The sequence below is a fragment of the Megascapheus bottae genome, chromosome 2, assembly GCF_031878675.1.
Source record: "Megascapheus bottae isolate mThoBot1 chromosome 2, mThoBot2.hap1, whole genome shotgun sequence".
NCBI lineage: Eukaryota > Metazoa > Chordata > Mammalia > Rodentia > Geomyidae > Megascapheus > Megascapheus bottae.
In genome coordinates, this window is record NC_143510.1 from 46,456,109 (window position 1) to 46,479,010 (window position 22,902).

Here is a 22,902-nt window from a genome sequence, read left to right on the forward strand (position 1 = left end):
ATAGTGAGGGGGTCAGAGTTTGGCCTAGTGGTAGAGTGCTTACCTAGCATGCACAAAGACCCAGGTTTGATTCCTCGGTACCAATACATATATAGAAAAGCTGGAAGTGGTGCTATGGCTCAAGTAACAGAGCACTAGCCTAGAGAAAGCCCAGGGACTGTGCTCAGGCCCTGAGTTCAAGCCCCAGGACTGGCACCAAAAAAAAAAAAAAAAGAAAATAGTGAGAATGGGAGGACTACTTAGCTCACCCAGACTAAGGGTAGCACCTTTAGGAGTGCTAAAGGAATAGGGCAGAAATAGGGCAGAGGTGGGAAAAGGATGGGATAACGAATGCTTTATGGGGAAATAAAATTCCCTAAATTATTCGTGCAATCTCTGGATGAAGGATGGCTTCCTGAGAAAGGAGAACCACCTTCCAGAAGTAGAGCTGTGCATGGCCACAGACTGTAAAAGAATCAAGTTCATTACACTATATAGATGCTTATCCTTCATGCTTATTCACTGCCAAAGTCCAAACCTAGGTAGGAGGAGAATCCAATTGATGGATATGGGGACTGGTTTTCAAACTAGAATTACCTGATGGTGTGGGGATAGGAAGGCCTGAGAATAGAGGAAGTGTGGGGTCTTCCAACCATTGTCTAACAACAGTTGATAAATATGGCTGGATTCAGGGTTAAGCCCTTCAGAACTAGAAGAGCAAATTCACAGAGTTCATATTCTGGTGCCAAATTAATTTGGATGCCCCTGTGGAATAGGATGGGAAGATATAAGCAGTCTTCCCAGCAGGCCCTAAGTCCTTTCACTTTCCATCCACCCCTCGGGTGTGCCCTTTCCCCCTTGTGCCAGAAGAAGCAGCCTAGAAAGAGGGACCAGAAGCAAAATGCCCTCATCATGAACCCACTGCACACAACTGCTGTATATCAAAGATGAAGGTCTGCTCCAAAGCTGCATAAAACATGTTTAATTTCCAACCAGGGTCACAGTCATCGCGTTATCCCACATTTTGAGCAAGGATAGAGAAGGTGAATTATTAAACATATACAGTCTATATTCCAGAGGAAGAAAAAAGAGAAAAACCAATCCAGAACTGCATTTAGCACTATAACACCACAAACAAACCTGGGGGAGGGGGGAGGGGAGTCCCAGGAAAAATGCTGGAAAAAGGGAAAAAGCATAAACTTAAACCCACCTGAAGGAAGCTGGGAGGGAAGTGGACAGAATAGGAATAAAACACCCAATCCCAAAAGAGCTGTTAGGTATAGGAATGCAGAAAGGAATCACCCTGCCCAAAGGCCTCAGAGCCAGGGATGCTACCAAGAGCACTTACTACCCCCTGCTGGACATATCTGGAGCAGCGCAATGAAACCCCCCAAGGCAGCTTCCTTGCACCTGCAGCCCAGTTTGGCCCTGGCAGCTCCCCAAAATAAAAGGGAATAGGTGAGGCCTGAAGCAAGAAAAGTCTATTTTGAACTGGCATCTCACTTAGGGAGGGTCTCACAGGGACAGGGCAGGAAAAGAGCTTAAAAATCTTTACCTACAACCAAGAATGGGGTAGGGAACTATAGAAAAGGGGGAAAAAATAGGCAACAGCAGTGAATGAATAAAGGCAGCAAAGAAAAGGGTTCAGAGGAAAAGAGCAATAGGGCAAGACATGAAAAATCAGGAGAGCAATAATATGGAGGGAAGCATCTGTGGAGTCAGAGAAATAAACCCATTTTAAAATAAAATAGAACCTCCAGTACCCCCCACACACATACTACGCACACCCACACATGCACACACACACATACATACAGACATGTGTCCACACAAAGGCCTAGAGAGCAGGACACCTGCACATATCTACATCTTAATAACACATCACAAAGTAACTGGCACTGAGGGAGACACCCCTGAAACCTTTCACAGTCCATCTGGAGTGGGGTCAGGGGGTACTAATCTGCTTGCTATAGACAAGGGGGACAGAAAGCCTGATCCCTTGGAGTAGAGCTCTGGACAGTCCTTCTGGGAAGGGATCCTTCAATCAGGCCCTGGGCCCTGACTTTAGCAGAAAGGTCATGGGCAGCTGTCTTGGAGCTCAGGGCGCAGCCAGCACACACACAGGAGCCTACAAACAATAACAGCTTCCCAGAAACTGCAAGTCAGGTCCCTGGCCAGGACCTCAGGTACAAGTGCCCCTGTATACAGATACTATAGCAGCAGCTTCTGAACAATACCTGATAGTGAGGGGAAGACCCTCAAGACCACTGCACCTCACCAGCACCAACAACCACTCAGGGTCCCAGTATCCTTCACTCCAATTCCCAGATTCATTAATGAGAATGGGTGGGAAAGACCAGGAAAGCTGTTGGACTAGAGGAGAGAAAACAGCAAGGATGGTCTGCAGGCCTGAAACAATTTTAAAAACTCCGTTGGTTAGCTTGTCCTGGACTAGAAAAAGAGTAGAGGGTTTGACACTGAAGTCTGCTATGTCACCCCCACTCCATGGCTTCTCATTAAACCATTCACTCAGCCCTGATCAGGCTAGCAGAACTACTAGGGTAAGAAAACTTCTGATGAAGGATAGATGAAACCATCCAGACCGTAAGATCAAAAGGTATGTAGAGAAGGGACGGGAAGGAACAGGACTGTCCATGTTTCATCTCCTAATAACAAGAGAATGAGGATGGAAAAACCTAAAGCCTACCTCATGATACCACACCCCACCCATCCACACCCTGGGTCCAAAATACACACCAGTCTTTCTATCGCTTGAGCTCCTGAAGAACCAATCCAAGGATGGTAGGAGATCAGCTGAATACTCTGGACTTGAGTGGGCTCCTCTCTCCTGCCCACTAACAAGCAGAGCAGAATGGTATCTCCCTGCAAACAGGCATCTAGAGATAAATTCCACCCCGATGATTGTGCAGAACCCATCATCTGTCCTATCATTCAGAAACAATTACCTATAGAAAAGAGAGAAATGAGTCTCAGACTGGGGCAGTCCAGCAAACCACCTTTCTTGTATCTCACCAACGTGGAAGGGACAGATGACTAGCTCCAGTGGGCAGTGTCCTGGCTGTAAGCCCTGAGCTGCGCTCTCCACAACCTTTCCCCTAGCCCCACATATATATCTCTCTATACATGTATATACAGGCGCACACATGCACGCAACACACAGAGAGGCCCGTGCAATTTCCATGTAAAATAAGGAGAGGGTGCTGAAGGAAAGGAAGATGGAGTAGGAAAGGGATCTGGAAGAAGGGGGATAGGGAAGGGACTCAGATGCCAAGAACACAGCAATCAGTGCCAAATGATGCAAATGGAGAGACTACCCCATTCTACTTCCCAAAACCCAAAGGGTGAGAAGAGAGGGCACCCCATGAAACCATAACAACCTCATTTTTGTTTTAAATCCAGTAAATTGGAATGATTCATCATCAGGACAGCAACGGGGGACTGGTCATGTCAGTGGACAGGGCAGAAAGGAGAGGAAGGGAGGAAGGAGAGGCAAGGCTCTTACTGGGCATGCGGACATGATACCCAGGGCCTTAGCCACACTTGCAATGGGAAGGAAGGAGTTAGGAAGGGCTGGGTGGGGACACAACAGGTATGTCAGGGGTGGGTGGGGCAGTCGGACAGGACTGCCTGGCTCTCACTTCTTGTTTTTGAGCTGATTGGCCAGCCAGTCCAGGCCTTCATACAGCCCATCCCCGCTGGTGGCACAGGTCGCCTGAATGTACCAGTTGCGGTGACGCAGGGAATGCAGGCCAAGCTTGTCTGTGATCTCAGCAGCATTCATAGCATTCGGCAGGTCCTGGGGTGTGAGGGAGACACACAAAGGAACCTCAGGATCTTTCAAAAGCTTCTAGAGCACCCATCTACCAAAGAGACATGTACCAGGACTTTGTCCCTTCCTTCCTCTTAGAAAACCCAAGATCTGAAGGAGCTACTCTGGACTCAGTCATTGTAGAATTCCAGATTTTTCATTTTATCCCACTGAGGAGCTGGAAACCAAAGAAAGGGATAATGAGAAATAGGTGATTCAGACAGGCTGAAAAATCAAGTCTGACAGCAGAAGTGAGGGCAGCTGGGCGCTGGTGGCTCAAGCCTGTAATCCTAGCTACTCAGGAGGCTGAGATCTGAGGAACGGAGTTCAAAGCCAGCCCAGGCACAGAAGTCCGGAAGTCAATGAGACTCTTATCTCCAATTAACCACCGGAAAACTGGTAGTGGTGCTGTAGCTCAAACAATAGAGCAGTACCCTTGAGTTGAAGAGCTCAGGGACAGTGCCCAGACCCAGAGTTCAAGCCCCATGACCGCCAAAAAAAAAGAAAAAAGTGAGGACAATTCCAATAAGGTGCATTACAGGGAAAATCAAAGAGAGTAGAGTTGATGTACCTATTACACCAATGAGTTACTAAATGAAGATGGGTAGGAGACAAGAGGAGTACAAAGAAGCCCATGTTCATGGTTCCTACGCTTCTACATTGAGAACAGTACAGGATTTCCCATACAATGGGCCCTAAGGCTCCATGGTTTCCATAGCAAGTTTGCCCTCTCTCAAATTCAGGGATGGGGAGAAATCTTACCTGTTTGTTTGCAAAGACAAGGAGCACAGCATCCCGGAGCTCATCCTCTGCCAGCATCCTCATCAGCTCTTCCCGAGCTTCATTTACTCGCTCCCGATCATTGCTATCAACCACAAATATCAAGCCTGGGGAGGCAGAGCATGGGCTGCACAGAGATGACAGATGTTCCCCTCCCCCACCACCAAAAAGCAACACCCTCTTCACACCCTCCAAATATCTGTTCTCTTTTCTCTTTATCTTGACCACCTGGAGCTGTAGCAGAGTTAAGGTTGGCTGCTTATAACCAAAGAAGAGAGCCACACTCTACTCAACTCCAGGCAGCACACGCCAGCCCTGGGAATTTTATCTGCCATACCTTGGGTGTTCTGGAAATAGTGTCTCCAGAGGGGTCGAATCTTGTCCTGGCCACCTACATCCCACACCGTGAAGCTGATATTCTTATATTCCACTGTCTCCACATTAAACCCTTGGAGGAAAACAAACAGGCAATGACCATTTGGCTTCAAACACCAGACCTACAATGACCCACTTAGACTGGACCTATTTCCTCCCAGTCTTGGTCATGATACCAAATGATGCAAAGCTAAGACCGCCCTAGGCCTGATGATACTTGACCAAGTAGTCAGAAGGCCATAAAGCAAACCTATAAAGAGAAATCAAAGCAGATGAGGAAGGTGGAGAGACAGACAGCCAACCAATTAGGAAAAGATATTTACCAATACTACATCTGACAAATGCTTAATATCCAGTATCTACAGGGAACTCAAGAAACTAATCCTGGGGGCCAGGAGTTTGGCCTAGTGGTAGAGTGCTTGCCTAGCATGCACGAAGACGCGGGTTCAATTCCTCGGTACCCCACATACACAGCAAAAAAAAGCCAGATGTGGTGCTGAGACTCAAGTGGTAGAGTGCTAGCCTGGAGAAAGTCTAAGGACAGTGCTCAAGCCCTGAGCTCAAGTCCAGGACTGGCAAAAAAATAAAAGAAAAGAAACTAATCCTCCCCACACCCAACAAACCATTCACTAAATGGGCAAGGGAACTAAAGAGAGACTTATCAAAAGAAGAGATTAACATGGCAGAAAAGCATATGAGAAAATGTTCATCATCCATGGTCATAAAGGAAATGCAAATAAAAACAACCCTAAGATACCACCTTACCCCAAAAAGAATGGCCAAGATTTTGAACTCAGACAATGACAGATGCTGGCGGGGTTGTGGTGAAAAAAGAACCCTACTGCATTGCTGGTGGGATTGTAAACTAGTTCAGCCACTCTGGAAAGCAGTGTGGACGTTTCTTAAAGAACTGAAAATTGACCTTCCCTACGATCCCGCCATACCACTCCTGGGCATCTACCCTGAACATCATAACCCAAGATATGATAAGGACACCTGCTCAGCTATGTTTTATCTCTGCATATTCACAATAGCCAGGCGATGGAAACAATCCAGATGCTCTACTGCAGATGAATGGATATATATATACAATGGAATTCTACATAGCCAACCAACAAGATAAAATAATGGCATTTGCAGGGAAGTGGATGAATCTAGAGCGAATCATGTTGAGTGAGACAAGTCAAGACCAAAGGAACAAAAGACTCATGGTATCCTTAACATGTGACTATTAGATCCAAACAAGAGCAAGGACTCAAAAGTTGCATACCCAATGCTATGGACATGGTATTGGAAATATAAACACAACTACATAGTCATAAAAACTTATGACTCTATAGACATAATGTTTTATTACACAGATTATTATGCATCTATGACATACAAACCCTCAGCCTAATTTTGATTATGTTCTAAAATCTAAGTGCCAGTGATTGTATATAGAGATTCCCTTCTTGAATACCTATTTATTAAACACGTCATTTGAAATATTATGTAAAAATCAATGTTAATAAATTCTGTAATTAAAAAAAAAGAAAAAAAAACAACAGATGAGGAAGCCCCAACCAGGAGGTTCACAGCCACTAGGGTAATGTGAATCAACCCTCCCCACTTGCTCATTCAGTCTTTGGCTCTAACAAAGAAATGACTCCGTTCCACTGGTATACCTAGACCACTCCAGTCTTCCTAGGCTAAGATGTGCTGACAGCACAAAGAATGAGCAAAGAGCTACAATCCTGGAACCCCAAAAAGAGAACAAAACTGATGACAATAAACCAGAATCCCCATCTATGCAGCAGATATTCTCTTGTAAGTCGGTAATCTTGTAACCAGGATTGGCCACTGAAGATCTAAACCAAAGCAATTGTAGGCCTCTGGCATGAACATCAAAGCTCTTTACTTGGCTTTCCAAAGAACACAGAGAACAAACCAACTCCAGTGCCTGAGGGCAACTGTTGAGTGAGTGTGTGTGTGTGTGTGTGTGTGTGTGTGTGTGTGTGTGGCGGGGTGGGGGGGGGAACTTCCCTCATCAAGGAGGGCCGGGGTAGGTAGGCAAAAAGCAGCCCTAACAGCTGCTAGTAAGCTAGTAAGAGATCCTTCTGGGGGGCCCCACAAAATATGTGGGACTTACCTGGGGAGAACAGGCCAGGTGGGGAATCTAGGAATAAGCCACTGCCCTGCCTAGCCAACAGCACAAAAGACCACATAGAAGCTTACCAATGGTAGGGATGGTGGTGACAATCTCCCCCAGTTTCAGTTTATACAGGATGGTGGTCTTCCCTGCGGCATCCAAGCCCACCATCAGGATGCGCATCTCCTTCTTCCCAATCAGGCTCTTAAGAAGATTTCCAAAAATATTGCCCATGATTACAGCAGCTGCTTTCTAAGGACAGTGGGGCTCAAGTGGAGGTCAGTGGAAGTCTGGTTTTAGCCTGGTCTCTGGTATGAAAGACTTGATCCTAGGCAAAAGAAAGGCAAAAACTCATTACCACCATTTGTTTATCAGAACTTCACATAGACTAAATTGGAGTTCATTTACTGCAAATAGAGAGCCTGAGGGGACTGAGTCCCACACCACATCTGAAACTGAGAGCAGAGACAAAGCAGTGAGCATTCAGGATCAGCAAGGAATTTACTATGTGACTTTGAGAAAGTAAACTTTATTTTCCCAGAACTGTAACTGTAAACTGAGGAGAGGGGGATTTACCCTAGTGATTTTTAAAGATCCTTTCAGTTCCGACATTCTTGCTATACTATACCCCCAAGGCACTGCAGGATCTTTTATGTGCCTCCCTCCCCTAACCTTTCTCTGAGACTTCTAGAAAGGGTGAGAGAGGAGGGAGTGGAATGAGGAGTGGCTCTGTGTGACTCCTGACAAAGTTCAGACTTGCCAATTCCCCAAGGTCTACCCCTTGTGTTCTAATCAAAAGACTGCTTCTTCCTTGCCTGTAATTCTCCAATTCCATCTTCCTTCATACCAACCTAAATGATGAAGAAATAAGCAGTATTCCTAAAATAGGTTGGTCCTTTATGGAACTGCCTGTCCATCTAACAGCACACCAAGCACACCGAGAGTTGGGAGAGGGTGAGCTAGCGCTCTACCACTTGAGCCTCAGCACCACTTCTGGCTTTTTCTTTTTTCTATGTATGTGGTACCAGCAACTTTACCATTAGGCCAAACTCCTGGCCTTCTTTCTTAACCACAAATATCCCAGGTAGTCATACCACTCTATTCTTATTCTTCTGCCTATTCACATAGTGGCCACAGTGGCTTTTTTTTTTTTTCAACCAAACCTAGGGCATGTGGTTATTGTATTAAAAATCCTGTGAAGGATTTACAGTGCCATTTAGTAAAATTCAAACTCTCTTTTACCAGATCTCCTATTTTCACTCCAATTCTCCAATATTTTCTTCTCTCAAAACTTTTGTACTCATCTTCTCACCTTAAACAGTTCTCTACAAGAAACCTTCATGGACTACTCCCTTATATCCTTCAGGTATGTGTTCCAATGTTATCTAGCTAAGACACCTCCCTAAAGACCTGTATAACACATACCCCTAAACTTCCTATTAAATTATCCCACTTTTCTCCAGAATGTTTATCACCATGGGATACATTACAGCATTATTGCTGGCTGTATTTTTGGTTCTCCTACTGTGTCAGTGTTTTCTTGTTGTTGTTTCACTTTTTCCATTGCTGTGTCCTTAATACCTATGCCAACAACCTACAGCATAGCTGAGTAAGTGAAATAATTCCTAAGTTCTCCACTGACTTCACTGGATATGTAAGCTGGTGGTGATGGCTTACACCTATAACCCTAGCTACTCAGGAGGCTGAGATGTGAGGACTGAGGTTCAAAGCCAGGCTGTGCAGGAAAGTCTGTAAGACTCTTTTTTTTTTTTTTTTTGCCAGTCCTGGTGACTGAACTCAGGGCCTGAGTTCTGTCCTTGGGTTTTTCTCAAGGCTAGTGCTCTACCACTTGAGCCACAACACCACTTACAGCTTTTTTTCTATGTATGTGGTACTGAGGAATCAAACAGGTCTTCGTGCATGCTAGGCAAGCACTCTACCACTAGGCCAAACTCCCAGCCCTGTAAGACTCTTACCTCCAATTTACCACCAGAAAATTGGAAGTGGAGCTGTGGCTAAAGTAGAGCTTAAGTGCTCTAAAGGGACAGTGCCCAGACTCTTTTGAGTTCAAGCCCCCTCTCCCTCCCCAAAAGGCCACCCATCTGCTCCTGGCCATTATAACCAACAGACAAAATCACAGTTTTATCCATTCACCTCTCCTCTCCTTCTCTGTGGCATAATCTGAAATGGGAGTTCAGAACTACCCATACCAGTCAGTCCTCCATGCCTGCAGGAGGCATGCACTAGTGATCAGCTTATTCAGCAATCACTATATGCCAGCTGCTAGCAAACTCTACAGACTGGAAACCAGACACACATATATGCACGCCCCAAATGTAGACGAAACAGGTCAAGACAGAATGCACACAAACCAAGAATGTGAAAGGTGGATGGTAAAGAATCCTTCTTACAAGCTAAAGCATAGTGATTTAGTGGGAGTTCAGTGGTTTGGGTTTTTTCAAAAATGTCTTCAGGTTTGTTTGTTTCTTATTATGTTCTGTTTTTCTTACTTGATTTGCAGCAAATTCCAGACAAGCACAAAAGAAGCCAGATCAACAGTCCTTGGAGACTAAAGTACTAGTTTGTCCAGGAACTACAATGAGTGCTTATGGAGTGTTTCATCTTCAAAGGTTTCCCCAGTCATCTACTAACTAGCCAGGTGTGGGGCTCCCAGGGTTCTCCAGACAAACCAGGCCCTGACCCACAGGGTTCACATTCCAGGGAAAGGGACTGGCTGCACCTTATGTATGGCTCAAGCTCATCCAAGTCACCCATTAGCCATCCTTCCTCCCTTCCAGCCACAATCCACTCAGGCATAGGGGCTCCTAAAAACCCAAGACAGAAGGGGGCATCTGTCCAGTTAGTAAGATTAGATGACATCAACCCTGGCTATCTGTGGTAGTCAGCCTCTGGCTCTGCAGAAATATGAACCTTCACTTACAGAAATATAAACCTTCCCCAAGTCTTTGGGAGATGAAACAAAGATGATACTTTGCTTTAAAGATTTGGTATTATTAGGCTTTTGGCCAGATTTGAACAGAATACAGCATATATTTCTTCATGACTACAATTAGTACTCATGGAAATTATTTAAGAATTCCTTAACGAGCCAGGAGCCAGTGGTGCGTGCCTGTAATCCTAGCTACTCAGGAGGCTAAGATCTGAAGGATCAAAGTTGGAGGCCAGACCAGACAGAAAAGTCCACTAAATGCCATCTCCAAAATAACCCCAGCAAAAAGTAAAAGGCTAAAGATGTGGCTCAAATGGTAAAGTGTCAGTCTAGTAAACTCAAGGAACTGAGTTCAAAATCCTAATACTACAAAAAAAAAAAAAAGAATGTACTACTACAGAGGTTGAAAAACACGAGGAATCAGTATCCCTTGTTCCACAACATTTAACACTATCCTTTGATTTACTTCTCTGCTAAATAAAGTACTACTTCAAAATTGGACCTTAGTAAGCTGAGAGAATGGTTAAGGCTAGTGATGGGAGAAATGGAGAAATGGAAAAGGAGGCACTAAACAAGATGCACTGTGGCTAGACATTAATGGCTCAGTCTGTAATCCAGCTACTCAGAAGGCTGAAATCTGAGAATCTAGCTTCCAAGCCAGCCCAGGCAGGGCAGTCTATAAGACTGTTATCTTCAACTAATCACCAAAAAGCAAGTAGAGATGTGACTCAACTGGTAGCGCTTGTGCAAACAAGCTCAGAGACACCCAGGCCATGAGTTCAAGCACCAGTACAAGCACACATGCGCGCACATGCATGCACACATGCACACACACACTACGCACATGTGCACACACACACATACACATACAAACTCATTGCATTCATAATCTGACTTATGGGGTTAAAACCTCTTTGAACTACTTAATTTTTTAAAAATTTAGCCAGATGCTTGGTCGCTCACACCTATAATTTTAGCTACTCAAGAGGCAAAGATCTTAATATTACAGTTTGAAGCCAGCCTAGGCAGGAAAATCTGTAATAGAATTAAATTTTTAAAAAAGTTCTTAAAGGAAAAAACTCTGACCCTAGTATTATACCAATTCTATTTCCTGGCAAGTGTTAGTAAGGCCCTTGAATGATGTGATCCTTGTAGCAACACCTTGTGGATTTTTTGTGTTTGCATGCCTGTGTGTGTTTGGGGAACAACATAAGATGATCAGTAGAGCTGGGAGGACTAGTGACTCACACCTGTAATTCTAGCTACTCAAGGATGCTGATATCTGAGGATCCAGGTTCAAAGCCAGCTACAACACAAAAGTCCACGAGACTCTTATCTCCAATTAACCACCAGAAAACCAGAAGCAGCACTGTGGCTCAAAATAGTAGAGTGCTAGCCTGAAGAGCTCAGGGACAGCGCCCAGGCCCAGAGTCCAAGCCCTATAACCAACCAAAAAAATGGTCAGTAGATGAGATTTGGTGAAAATTCCCCTTACCATTGTATAATGGATCTGATGAGTTTTGTTTTGTTTTTTTAAATCTGACAGCTACCACATGTCTCTCTGGACCAATCAGAGGTCTTGAAATTAATAAATACCATGACTCTCTTAAAGTATAATCAGTAGTTTGACATAAATCAGCATTTCAAATAGGATGGCGGCTTTCTAGTCTTGAATTCCTCTATCCCTATTTACCAGATAGTATAGCCTTATTATTAGGAGAGTGGCAGCTTTTTTATGTCATAAACACAAAACCTTTGGCTATAGAGCCAAGTCTACCTTTAACTAAAATGCATTCCTAAAACTCTACAATAAGCAAACAACATGGTCTATATATTTCTCTATGTATGATATCACCTGTAGTTATTCTTTTACCACAGATGGTACTCCTGTGTTGATAGGGCAAAATGCCAGCGTTCCATGGGTTGTCAGATACCAGGAACAGCAATTAAAACTGAATATGAGCAATTAAAACTGATGAGAAATGGAATATAGTAATATCTCTTAACAAAGAGGACATCTCAACATTTTATTTTATAGTCAAATTTTTATTATCAGAAGTATTAGCAGGGGCCAGGAGTTTGGCCTAATAGTAGAGTGCTTGTGTAGCATGCACAAAGGCCTGGGTTCGATTCCTTGGTACCACATACATAGGAAAAAAAAAAAAAGCCAGAAGTGGTGCTGTGGCTCAAATGGTAGAGTTCTAGCCTTGAGAAAGCCCAAGGGCAGTGCTCAGGCCCTGAGCTCAAGGCCCAGGACTGGCAAAAAAAATGTATTAGCAGTAAGAGCTACAAAACTGTGCTCCCATACTTTCTGCATGTATTACTGTAGTTCAGTGTAGCACACTGATTGACTGGAAGTTTATATGAGTTTATATGAGAAGCTGGGCACTAGTGGCTTACATCTATAATCCTAGCTACTCAGAAGGCTAAGATCTGAGGATCATGGTAAAGCCAGTAAGTCTGGAGAAACAAATCTGAGAGGGTTTTTGCTTGTTTTTGTTTTGGCCAGACCTGGGGCTTGGAACTCAGGGCTTGGGTACTATCCCTGAGCTTCTTTTGCTCAAGGCTAGCACTCTACCACTTGAGCTACAGTGCCACTTCTGGTTTTTTTTCTGCATATGTGATACTGAGGAATGGAACCAAGTGCTTCATGCATGCTAGGCAAGCACTCTACCACATTCCCAGCCCTGAGAGATAAGAATTAATGAGCAAAAAGTAAGAGAGCGGCAAGCAGTGGTTCACACTTGTAATCCTAGCTAATCAGGAAGCTGAGATATGAGGATCATAGTTTGAAGCCAGCAGGAAATTCCATGAGACTCTTATCTCTAATAAACTACACAGAAAGAGCCAATAGTACTGTGGCTCGAGTGGTAGAGTGCTAGCCTTGAGCACAGAGACTCAGGAAGAGTACCCAGGCCCTGAGTTCAAGCCCCAGGCAAGAAGTGGAGGTGTGACTCAAGCAGCAGAGTACCTGAAGTGATAGGAAAAAGTCTAGCAAAAGCATGAGGCCTGTAGTTCAAAGATGCATGCCAGACATATATACATACACATACACACACTCAACTCAAATATTCTTAAGTGAGAGCCACTCATCAAGCACTCCCCTACTCTGGAGAGGCAGGTTATTGCAGCAGTTGGCTGATCAGCCATCTTGGTTAGAAGTGTTTTGCAGAAATATGCTTGACTCAACGCCTTTCTGACAACCACACCTCAGTCTACCATGCACTTTTCTCCCACTGAATTCCAGTGCCAGATCAGGCTTATGTACCAAGACATCCCTGGGGAACACCTGGCTCCACACCCTCCTCTTCACAAGGCCCAAGAGAAGGAAGAACAGTCTCACAAATGCTCTGTTGATCCACAGGGTAGAGTGTAATAGCAGCTGTGTTCCCAGATAATTTTCAAATTGAGATATCATTAATAGATGCTATTTTTAACAATACTATTGTCAACTGCATAAGGATGCAGAATAAGGAACTTCCCACTTAGGGAATAAGGCCGATCTATGATCTCTCAGCACCTTATATTTTTACTCTAGGACTTGGAACAGTATCATTTACTCATTTGCCTTTTGCTTTCAAAATTTCCCAAACTGCTTCCAACACAGGTCAGGTGGAGACACTGATCTCAATAACCAATGAGTGAAATGCTGGGTAGGGAATGAAGCAGCCAGAGCTCTTACATCAGTCAAGTGCCTGTGTCTATATGTGAATTCTGAAAAGGCTGAACTCATTTCAAGGACTGTGCTTTATGCTTCATGCCCCAGCATCCAGCACCATGAATGAGTTGCAACTAGTGACTAACATGGCAAGAAGCTACGAGCACAAGGTAGAGTATTCTTTACATGACCCTATTCTCTTCCTCTATTTGACAATATGGAGATGTGGTTTCCATGTTCTCAGATCTTGGTTTCCATAGATAAGATGTAGAGCTGGGCTGAGAGTTTGGCCTAATGGTAGAGTGCTTGCCTAGCATGCATGAAGACCCAGGTTCAATTCCTCAGTACTACATACATAGAAAAAAGCCAGAAGTGGTGCTGAGGCTCACATGGTAGAGCTCTAGCCTTGAGAAAATTCAAGGACAGTGCTCAAGCCCTGGGCTCAAGCACAGGACTGGCAAAAAAAAAAAAAAAAAAGATGTGGAGCTGCCTGGGAAGAAAGGCAATTATATCAGAGTTTCTGTTCCACTCTCTACTACCACCAGAGCAGCTCCAGGGCTCTGAAGGAAATATTTCACCTATTAGACTAGATTTCAGTAAATTTTACTAAAGGTAAAGTTTTAATGATGCTGGGGGGGTGGTGTTTTTGGCTCCAGTCCTTGGGCTTAAATTCAAGGCTTGGGAGCTGTTTCTGAGCTTCTTTTGCTCAAGGCAAGCATTCTACCACTTGAGGCCATAGCTCCACTTCCAGCTTTTTTTTTTTTAAGATTAGTCTAGTGAACATAAGTCTCACAGACTTTCCTTCCTATGATGCTTCAAACTGGGATCCTCACATCTCAGACTCTTGAGCAGCTAGAATTTCATGCATGAGCCACTGGCAGCTGGCTTGAATTATTATTATTTTTTGTCAGTTGTGGGGCTTGAACTATGGGCCTGGGCACTGTCCCTGAGCTCTTCAGCTCAAGGCTACCACCCTACCCCTTGAGCCACAGTGCCACTTCCAGTTTTCTAACGGTTAATTGGAGATAAAAGTCACACCGACTTTTATGCCTGGGCTGGCTTTGAACTGCAATCCTCAGACCTCAGCCTCCTGAGTAGCTAGGACTACAGGCATGAGCCACCAGTTCCCTCTTTAAAAAAAAAAAAAAGAAAAGAAAAAAGAGGGACAAAAACTTGAGAAGGGGTATCAATGTGTGAGAAATAATGCACCTACTATCTGGTGAATATAACTGTAACCCCTCTATACAATAAAAATAATAAATTATTTCTTGAAGCAACAACATCAACAACAACAAAGAACAAAACTACTGCAACAAAAAGCAAATGCTAGGGCTGGAGGCATGGCTCAACTGCTAAGAGTATCAGCTAATAAGTGAAAGCATCACATATTTAAGAGTCCAGGTTTTGGGGGAGGCAAATGCTCTCCTGAATCTTAAGTTCAAACACTGGCACACTCTGAAGCCAAAGCCAAAAATTATGCAAAGCTCTCATCAGCAATGTGAGATAGTCCAAGCCTGCCTCAGTCATCTCACCTTTCTTCAGGAATATGATAATGATGGTAGATCACTGAAATCCTGAGCCATTTTCTTTCAGATCCCTTGCAGCTATCCAGACTAAGGCCTAAAGTATCCACAGAATCCTTACTTCTGTTAATTCTGTTCCAGTCTATAATAGAAAGCCTTCCTTTGGTGGGATTGCAAATATTCCCCCATGTCTTTTTATTAGCAAGGGCTTTATTAGGCCAGTCTAGGCACATTCCTGTAAATAAAACTAAGAGGTAGAGCTAGAAGGATCTTGAGTTCAAGGCTAACACAGGCAAAGTTATCAAAACTATGTATCAACACCAAAATAAAAACAAAAGCCCTGGAGAAGTAGTTCAAGTGGTAGCAATTATGAAACCCTAGGTTCAACAAAATCTCAATTAGCATCTACCTATATGTTACAAGAAAGAGAGTCCAGTATAGTTTTATGAAGCTAATAAATTCTGGATGTAAACACAGTATTTTGTGAAACAGATATGCAAAAGACATTTTTAAAAGAGATAATATGGATAAAAGAGATTTATCTTGTGTGATTGTTGTTTTTAATGTGCTACATTATTTCTCTTCTCTTTTTTTGCCCTTTGGTGAATCTCATATTGTTACTGTATCTGACTTTGTTACCTGGTATATTGTATATACACTTATTTGTTTATTTGAAATAGGCAAGGGAAGGGGGGAAAGCAAGATATTGGGCAGGGGTGGGGGGGAGAGAAATGGGGTCAAAAACATGAGAAGGGGTATTAATGTGTGAGAAGTATGCACCTACTACCTGGTGAATGTAACTGTGACCTCTCTATACATTACCATGACAATTTAAAAAACAAAACAAAAAAAAGATATGATTATAGCCAGGTACCAGTAGCTCATGCCTTTGGTAAGGCTCATGCCTAATCCTAGCTACTCGAGAGGATGATATGAGGATCACATTTTAAAGCCAGCCCAGGCAAGAAAGTTGTGAAACTCTTATCTCCAATTAACCACTATAAAAAGCCAGAAGTTGGGCAGGGAGTGTGGCCTAGTGGTATTGTGCTTGCCTAGCATGCATGAAGCCCTGGGTTCAATTCACCAGAACTACACACAGAGAAAACGCCAGAAGTGGCACTGTGGCTCAAATGTCAGAGTGCTAGCCTTGAGCAAAAAGTGTCTGAGGACAGTGCCCAGGCCCTGACTTCAAACCCTAGGTCTGGCAAAAAAAAAAAAAAAAAGCTAGAAGCGGAGCTGTAGCTCAAGTGTTAAAGAGTACCAGTCTTGAATAAAAAAGCTAAGAGACAGTACCTAAGGCCTGCGTTCAAGCCCCGAGACCAGCACTATACATATTACATATATGCACATATATATATACATATATATATGTATATATATAACACACACAAGACTAAATGGAAAGTGTCCCAGCAAATGAAAGGTGCTCAAATTTTGACAGACACATAAAACAAGGGAACATGGGAATCTGAATCTCTCAACTAGGTCAATCAGGACACTCAACTATTACCTCAGAGTCACATTAAGTTTTTCTAATAAATATCATTCTTAAATCCTCACATCCTCATTCCACATACAAATTGATGGCTGAGGTCCCCTGCCTCGCTCCAGCTACACTTCCCACTCAGACAGCAGGAGCTGTCTCTGTGGGGCTGATGCAGAGAGAAATATTTCAGTACCAGCACAGACAATCATGGTAACAATCACTGTTCCACATAAGCACCTCAGGTGCCAGTTGTTCCTTTAGAAACCTCCTCGCCTCTAAGGCAGCCCTGAGTGCTCATTTTATTTTACTATTATAATGGTAGATTATTAATAGCAGTTAATACTTATTTGGTACTTACTATGTGCCTTGTACAATATGAAGTGCTTTACATTTGTTATCTCATTTAATTCTCATGACAACCCTACTTGGTAAATGCTGTAAACACTACCATTACAGATAAGAAAATGAAGCTAAGACAAGTAATTTTTCCAAATATATGCAACTAGTATCACCACAGGCAGAATAGCTGATTCTAAGTCCCAGCCTTAGTCTTTATATTATTATGCTTCTAAATTTACCTGCAACCAAAATAATGAGGAGAGCCAAACAGAGACATGCTTTGACTCTTAGGTCTGTCAGTGTCCATTTCTAAAGTTATATGGGAAAGAAGATTCCACAATTTCTCATTTATATATTCAGCTTTAAAACACCTGTATTTAAAGAAGTTTCTCTTTGGGCTGGGAAAGTGATTGCCTAGCATGCATGAAGCACTGGGTTCCATCCCTTTGTACCACATAAACAGAAAAGGCTAAAAGTAGTGCTTTGGCTCCTGATCCAGTGCTAGCCTTGAGCAAAAAAAGCTCAGGGATAGTGCCCAAGCCCAGTTCAAGCTCCAGGACTGGAGAGGAAGATGAGGAGTAGGAGAAAAAGTAGTTCCTCCTTGTAATCAACAAATAGTAGTTTCTGCCTTCTAAGTCCATTTCCTCTTCTTATGACTACAGTGGAAAATATAGGGAAGATGAATACACACAACAATGACCCTTTGTGCACTTTCATTCCAAGGCTGCTGTCTGCTCACTTTTATTCTTACATTCAGTACAATAGCTGCCACCATTTTCTGGTACCCATTTGAGGCTAGGTACCATGTATTTACACAGCTCCTTCTTTATCTCTAGGATTTCCATTCACAGAAAATAATTCGACCCACAATGGGAAAGCAGGAAATCTAAAAGTTTAAACAGTGACTTTGTGTTCATTAAGGTTCACTGTGTTCCTTCTGGGGTCCTAGCTTCCATTATCTATGCATGTTCTGCATTCTTAGGAAAAATGGAGAGAACAAAACTTGTCAACTACTAAGTCTAAAAATCTCTGTAACCTTGTTCAGCCATCTCCACGTGTTTTCACTTACAGCCTGCCCCCTCCCCTTCAGTCCTGGATACTGAACTCAGGGCTAGAGCACTGTCCTTGGGCGTTCCTCAAGGCTAGTGCTCTACCACCAGGGTCACAGCACCTCTTCCGCCTTTTCTATGTATGTGGTACCAAAGAATTGGACCTGGGTCTTTGTGCATGCTAGGCAAACAGTCTACCACCAGGCCCCACTCCAGGCCCCACCTCTGCCCTTTTTAGAAGGGTTTTTGCTAAGCAGCCCAGGCTAGCCTCAAACTTTCCACTCTTCTGCCTCCTCCTCCAAGTGCTGAGAATTATAGGTATGAACCACCAGCCCTCACACCCCTTCCCTTTTCTTAAACTGTAGTTCTTAGAAACTTTTGAGTGCCATAACATTCACACTTTCACAAATGGTGTCCATCACTCGCTACAATGTGCACCCAATGTGCAAGCAAAACCCTTCTAGTCTCAGAAAAGTAAGACATACACATATACAAAAGTTTGAATACACAAAGTAATAATTTTATGCTGGGAGGGAGGGGGCAGGTAACATGTGATACATGGAAGCCATTACTGCCTGAATCCCAGGTCAATGATTCATTCGATAAAAAGGAAACCCTCCTTGGGTCTGACTTCTTTCTCAGAATGAGTTTTTACAGATACATTATTCAAACTTGGGTCTAATGGTGCAAGAACAAATCCACCGGCCAGTAACAATCACAACAAGCAAAAGGCACATTAACCTAACAAAATGGCAGCACACAGTGTCTCTCTTTGACTGGGGACAGGAACGAAGGTATGCAGAGACTAGATTCTATCCTGTTGCACTGACCCAAGCAATCAGACTCCTGTAGCAGATCTCTTCCCAATAAAACTTTCATGCCATAGACCAGGGGTGACCCAATCCAACAGCAGCAGAGACAAGTTTTACATTACACTTCTCCCTCACCCTGAGGATCTCACTACTTCTCATTCCGGGCTACATACCACAGCTCCCCCAAGCACATTACACCTGGTCTGGCCACATGAAGACCAGAAGTAATATAACCCAGAAAGCAAGATACTCTCCCAAAACATGTTACCACTTGGCTAATACTCAAGAAGCCGGTTTTAACAGGGAACTTCACCGCCCCACTCCCCACCCTCCCTACTTCTTTCAAAGGATCGGGGCGTAAGCAACGGCTCCATTTTCTGTTCCGGGAATTCTGGTACTTCCTAAAGAAAGAAAGCGGATTGGAAGACACAAACTCAGGGCCAGTGACAAAGATGCTCCCTCCTTCGGTGAGACCGCCCCTGTCAGTGACCGGGGGAGGGAGGCCCCACCTCCCTTATGCGAGCTAGCTCAGACCCCCCCCTTCCCCCTTCTCCAGCCTCCTCACCACCCTCTCCCCACCTGCTGCCCTCTTCCCAACCTGCTGTGCCTTAAAGAACGGAAAAGCAACCTCCACAACGTGGTGCCTTACCAGCTGGCCCCCGTGGTTAGCCCCCAGACCCTTGCCCCATTAGGGGGGGAGGGGGTGTATCCACAGCTAAGGCAGGGGAGGGAGAGGGAGGGAGGGGGAGGGGGAGGGGGAGAGGGAGAACATTCCCAGTCCTTGTACCCGGGGAGAAAAAAAAAAAAGATACCATCAGCCCGGACCGCCCCCGCATCACCCCTTCCAGGACGCCCTTCCTCTCCCTCACCCTAACCCACGGAAAGCCCACCTCCCGTAGGGTCCGCCGGCGAGAGGAACCGAACCGCAGCCTTAGGTCGCCCCGCTTTTGCGCGGCGGAGGACAAATTGGTGTGCGGCCCCCCGCCCCCACCCCGGCTGGGCGTCCTTCGGACGCGGGGGGCGGGCCCGGCCCGACGCCCCTCTCCCCGAGTTCACGGGTGGGAAAGGCCCAGGATCCAGCAGCACGGTGGGGGGGGCGACGGGGGGGTCCAAGGAGGAAGGGGGCGTCTATCTCCTGAGCGCCCACCCAGACCGGGCCTCTCCTCCGTGGGGCCCGCCTGCCGCCCAAGCCCCTCACCTGCTCCAGCTCCCCGCTCCGCCGCTGCGACCGCCGCCTCCGCCCCCGCAGGATCCGCCCGGCGCTCGCTCGCCCCGCTCCCCCGCGCTCGCTCGCTCTCTCCGCCCTTTCTCCTCCCCGCTCCTTCTAGCTCCCAGGGCCGACTTCAGCTAGCCTCCGCTCCCCGGGCCCGCTCCCCGGCTCCCTCCTTCCTTCCTTCCCTCCACCTAGCACCGGAAGCCGCGACCGTGACTGGAGGCTGTGCGGCGCACCCCCACCCCCAAGCCCGGGATACTTCCCACCTCCACGATCGCGCGAGAGCTGCGTGGTACCCAGCGGCAGTTCTCGCGAGATCGAGTCACCATGGCAGCGGCTGCAGCAGAAGCAGCCGGGAGTGAGCGCTGTAGCTGGAGTCCTGGGCGGGGGTTGGTGTGGGGGCTGAATTTCTAGGGCGGGCCTCGGCTGAGCTCAGAGCGTGGAGTCATCCGAGAATGAGGATGAGGCAGTGGGGACCAAGGTGAGAATACCAAACCCCAGGGCCTTGTCTAGAAGTGTGTGTGTGTGTGTGTGTCTTGGGGCTTGAACTCAGGGCCTGGGAGCTGTCCTTGAGCTTTTTTAACTTCCTACTACTTGAGCCACAGCTTCACTTCCAGCATTTTGCTGCCTAATGTGCTATGAGAGTCTCACAGAGATTCCTGCCTGGGCTGGCTTTGAACCACAATCCTCAGAATCTCTCACAATCCTGTAACCTCAGAATTACACTTCTAAGCCTCTGCATCCAGTCCCCATCTAGAATTTAAGGACTGTGGTCACATGCTGGCTGCACTGGAGATTGATGTTGGCAAAGGGGTCCACAGGCTTCTTAGGCAAAGCCAGCAATTGCATCACCCTGCTTTATCCTGCAAGACTTCGGTTGTTTTTTTTTTTTCATCTAGAATACCTGCATACACATTCATGCCCTCCCAATCCTACCCCCAGCAACACAGTTCTGTGGTTCCCTATTCCTAGGACAAAATTACTCCAAATTCTGAATCAAAGTCCTTTCCTTGGAACAGGCTTGGTGCACCACACCCTACAATCTGAAAGAAGTTGGTACTTGAAAGACAATGGGCTGAAGCCTAATATTCAGATGTGTGATCTGATGATGTCTAAGCGAGTGTGGGTTTTAGTATCCCAAGGGAAAATGAAGGACTTAGCACTCATGTTTCTTCTTACCTATCCCCACTTCCTTCACTTTTTTTCCACCTGGTGAAGTCATAAACCTGTTTTTGGAACAGTCACAGCTATGATAGAAGCTGTACTAGAACGGCACTTGTAGTGCTAGAACAGAAGGTTCTTTAAATGCCCTCTCGTGTGTAAGAGAACACACGGCTGTTGCCTAAAGCTTGAGCCAAAATTGACAGTCTTCTAGATTTTTTGTTTTCTTCCTTGCCTCATCAATCCTTGATTTAGTCTGTCTTCATTTTTAAGTTACTCAGGAGGATGAGAATTGAAGATTGTGCTCAGACCTAGCCTGGGCAAGAAAGATGCCTGTGAGACTCTTATTACCAGTATTCTACTCAGAAAAATCTGGACTCGGCATTGTGGCTCAGTGGTAGAGTACTAACTAGCCTTGAGAAAAAGAAAGTCAGGGACAATACTACCCAGGCCCTGAGTTCAAGCCCCAGAACTGACACACAAAAAAAAAAAGAAAGAAAGAAATGGGAGGATAAGATGGACAAAAATAACTTTTATCTGTAGCTGGGTGCTGTTGTCTTATGTTTGTAATCCTAGCAACTCAGGAGGCTGAGATCTGAGATTCACAGTTCAAAGCCATCGTAGGAAGACAAATCCATGAATCTTTTTTTTTGTTTGTTTTGGTTTTTTTTTTTTTGCCAGTCCTGGGCTTGAGCTCAGGGCTTGAGCCCTGTCCTTGGACTTTCTCAAGGCTAGAGCTCTACCACTTGAGCCTCAGCACCACTTCCAGCTTTTTTTCTATGTATGTGGTAGCGAGGAATCGAACCCGGGTCTTCATCCATGCTAGGCAAGCACTTTAACTACTAGGCCAAACTCCCGGCCCAAATCCATGAATCTTTTATCTCCGGTTAACCAACAAAAAGCAGGAAGTGGAGGTATGGTAAATTGTCAGCCTTAAATACAAAAGCTGAGGGAGAGCACAAAGCCCTGAGTTTACCTGAGTGCTGGCACACACGAGCACACGCACACACACAAATTATATCTGTCCTGACTCACTGCTATGAATGCCCTTTGCCCTCAGATATGGGTTTTTTAAGTCAAAAGACTTTCCTAAAGCTGGGCATGGTGGCTCAGGCCTGTAATCCTAACTACTCAGGAGGCTGAAATCTGAAGATCAGGGTTCAAAGCCAGCCCAGGTACTAAAGTCCATGAGACTCTTATCTCCAATTAACCACTAGAAAATCAGAAATGACACTGTAGTTCAAGGGGTAGGGCAGTAGCCTTGAGCTGAAGAGCTCAGGAACAGCACCCAGGCCCAGAGTCCAAGCCCCATGACCGACCACAAAAAAAAAAAAAAAAAAAAAAAAGAAAAAAGAAAAGAAAGACTCTCCTAATACAATCAATACTTTTGCAGTATGTTCTTGTAACATTCATGTGATTAGTCTATCCATTCCTTTTCCTAGAATTTTTTTTTTTTGATGTGGGACGGTTCTAGGGATTGAAATCAGGGAGTCTACACTGTCCAAGTCTCTCTGTGCTCAAGGCTAGAGGTCTACCACTTGAGCCACAGTGCCACTTCTGGCTTTTTCTGTTTATATTGTACTGAGGAATTGAACCCAGGGCTTCAGGCATGCTAGA

At 45.0% G+C, this 22,902-nt stretch overlaps 1 protein-coding gene across 2 annotated transcripts; it reads right to left on the bottom strand.

The window, feature by feature from the left end:
• Nucleotides 1-945: 945 nt before the first annotated feature.
• On the bottom strand, nt 946-20,357 carry Arf3 (ARF GTPase 3). Of its 2 annotated transcripts, none has more exons than XM_090325133.1 (5): nt 20,110-20,357; nt 7,181-7,422; nt 4,926-5,036; nt 4,571-4,695; nt 946-3,796 (listed from the first exon to the last, which is right to left on the bottom strand). In XM_090325133.1, the coding sequence occupies exons 2-5, from the start codon at nt 7,326-7,328 to the stop codon at nt 3,635-3,637; spliced, it is 546 nt and encodes a 181-aa protein (XP_090181259.1). In that variant the 5' UTR covers nt 7,329-7,422; nt 20,110-20,357; the 3' UTR covers nt 946-3,634. The 2 variants fall into 2 exon arrangements, with proteins under 2 accessions (XP_090181259.1, XP_090181267.1); XM_090325141.1 differs by lacking the exon at nt 20,110-20,357 and adding an exon at nt 19,249-19,312.
• Between the last annotated feature and the right edge of the window lie 2,545 nt (nt 20,358-22,902).

Coding starts and splice junctions, on each gene's coding strand:
- Arf3 (XM_090325133.1), bottom strand. CDS start 7,328: ATGGGCAATATTTTTGGAAATCTTCTTAAGAGCCTGATTGGGAAGAAG. Junction 4,696..4,925: donor CTATTTCCAGAACACCCAAG/GTATGGCAGATA, acceptor CTGCCTCCCCAG/GCTTGATATTTGTGGTTGAT. Junction 3,797..4,570: donor TTGTCTTTGCAAACAAACAG/GTAAGATTTCTC, acceptor CTCACACCCCAG/GACCTGCCGAATGCTATGAA.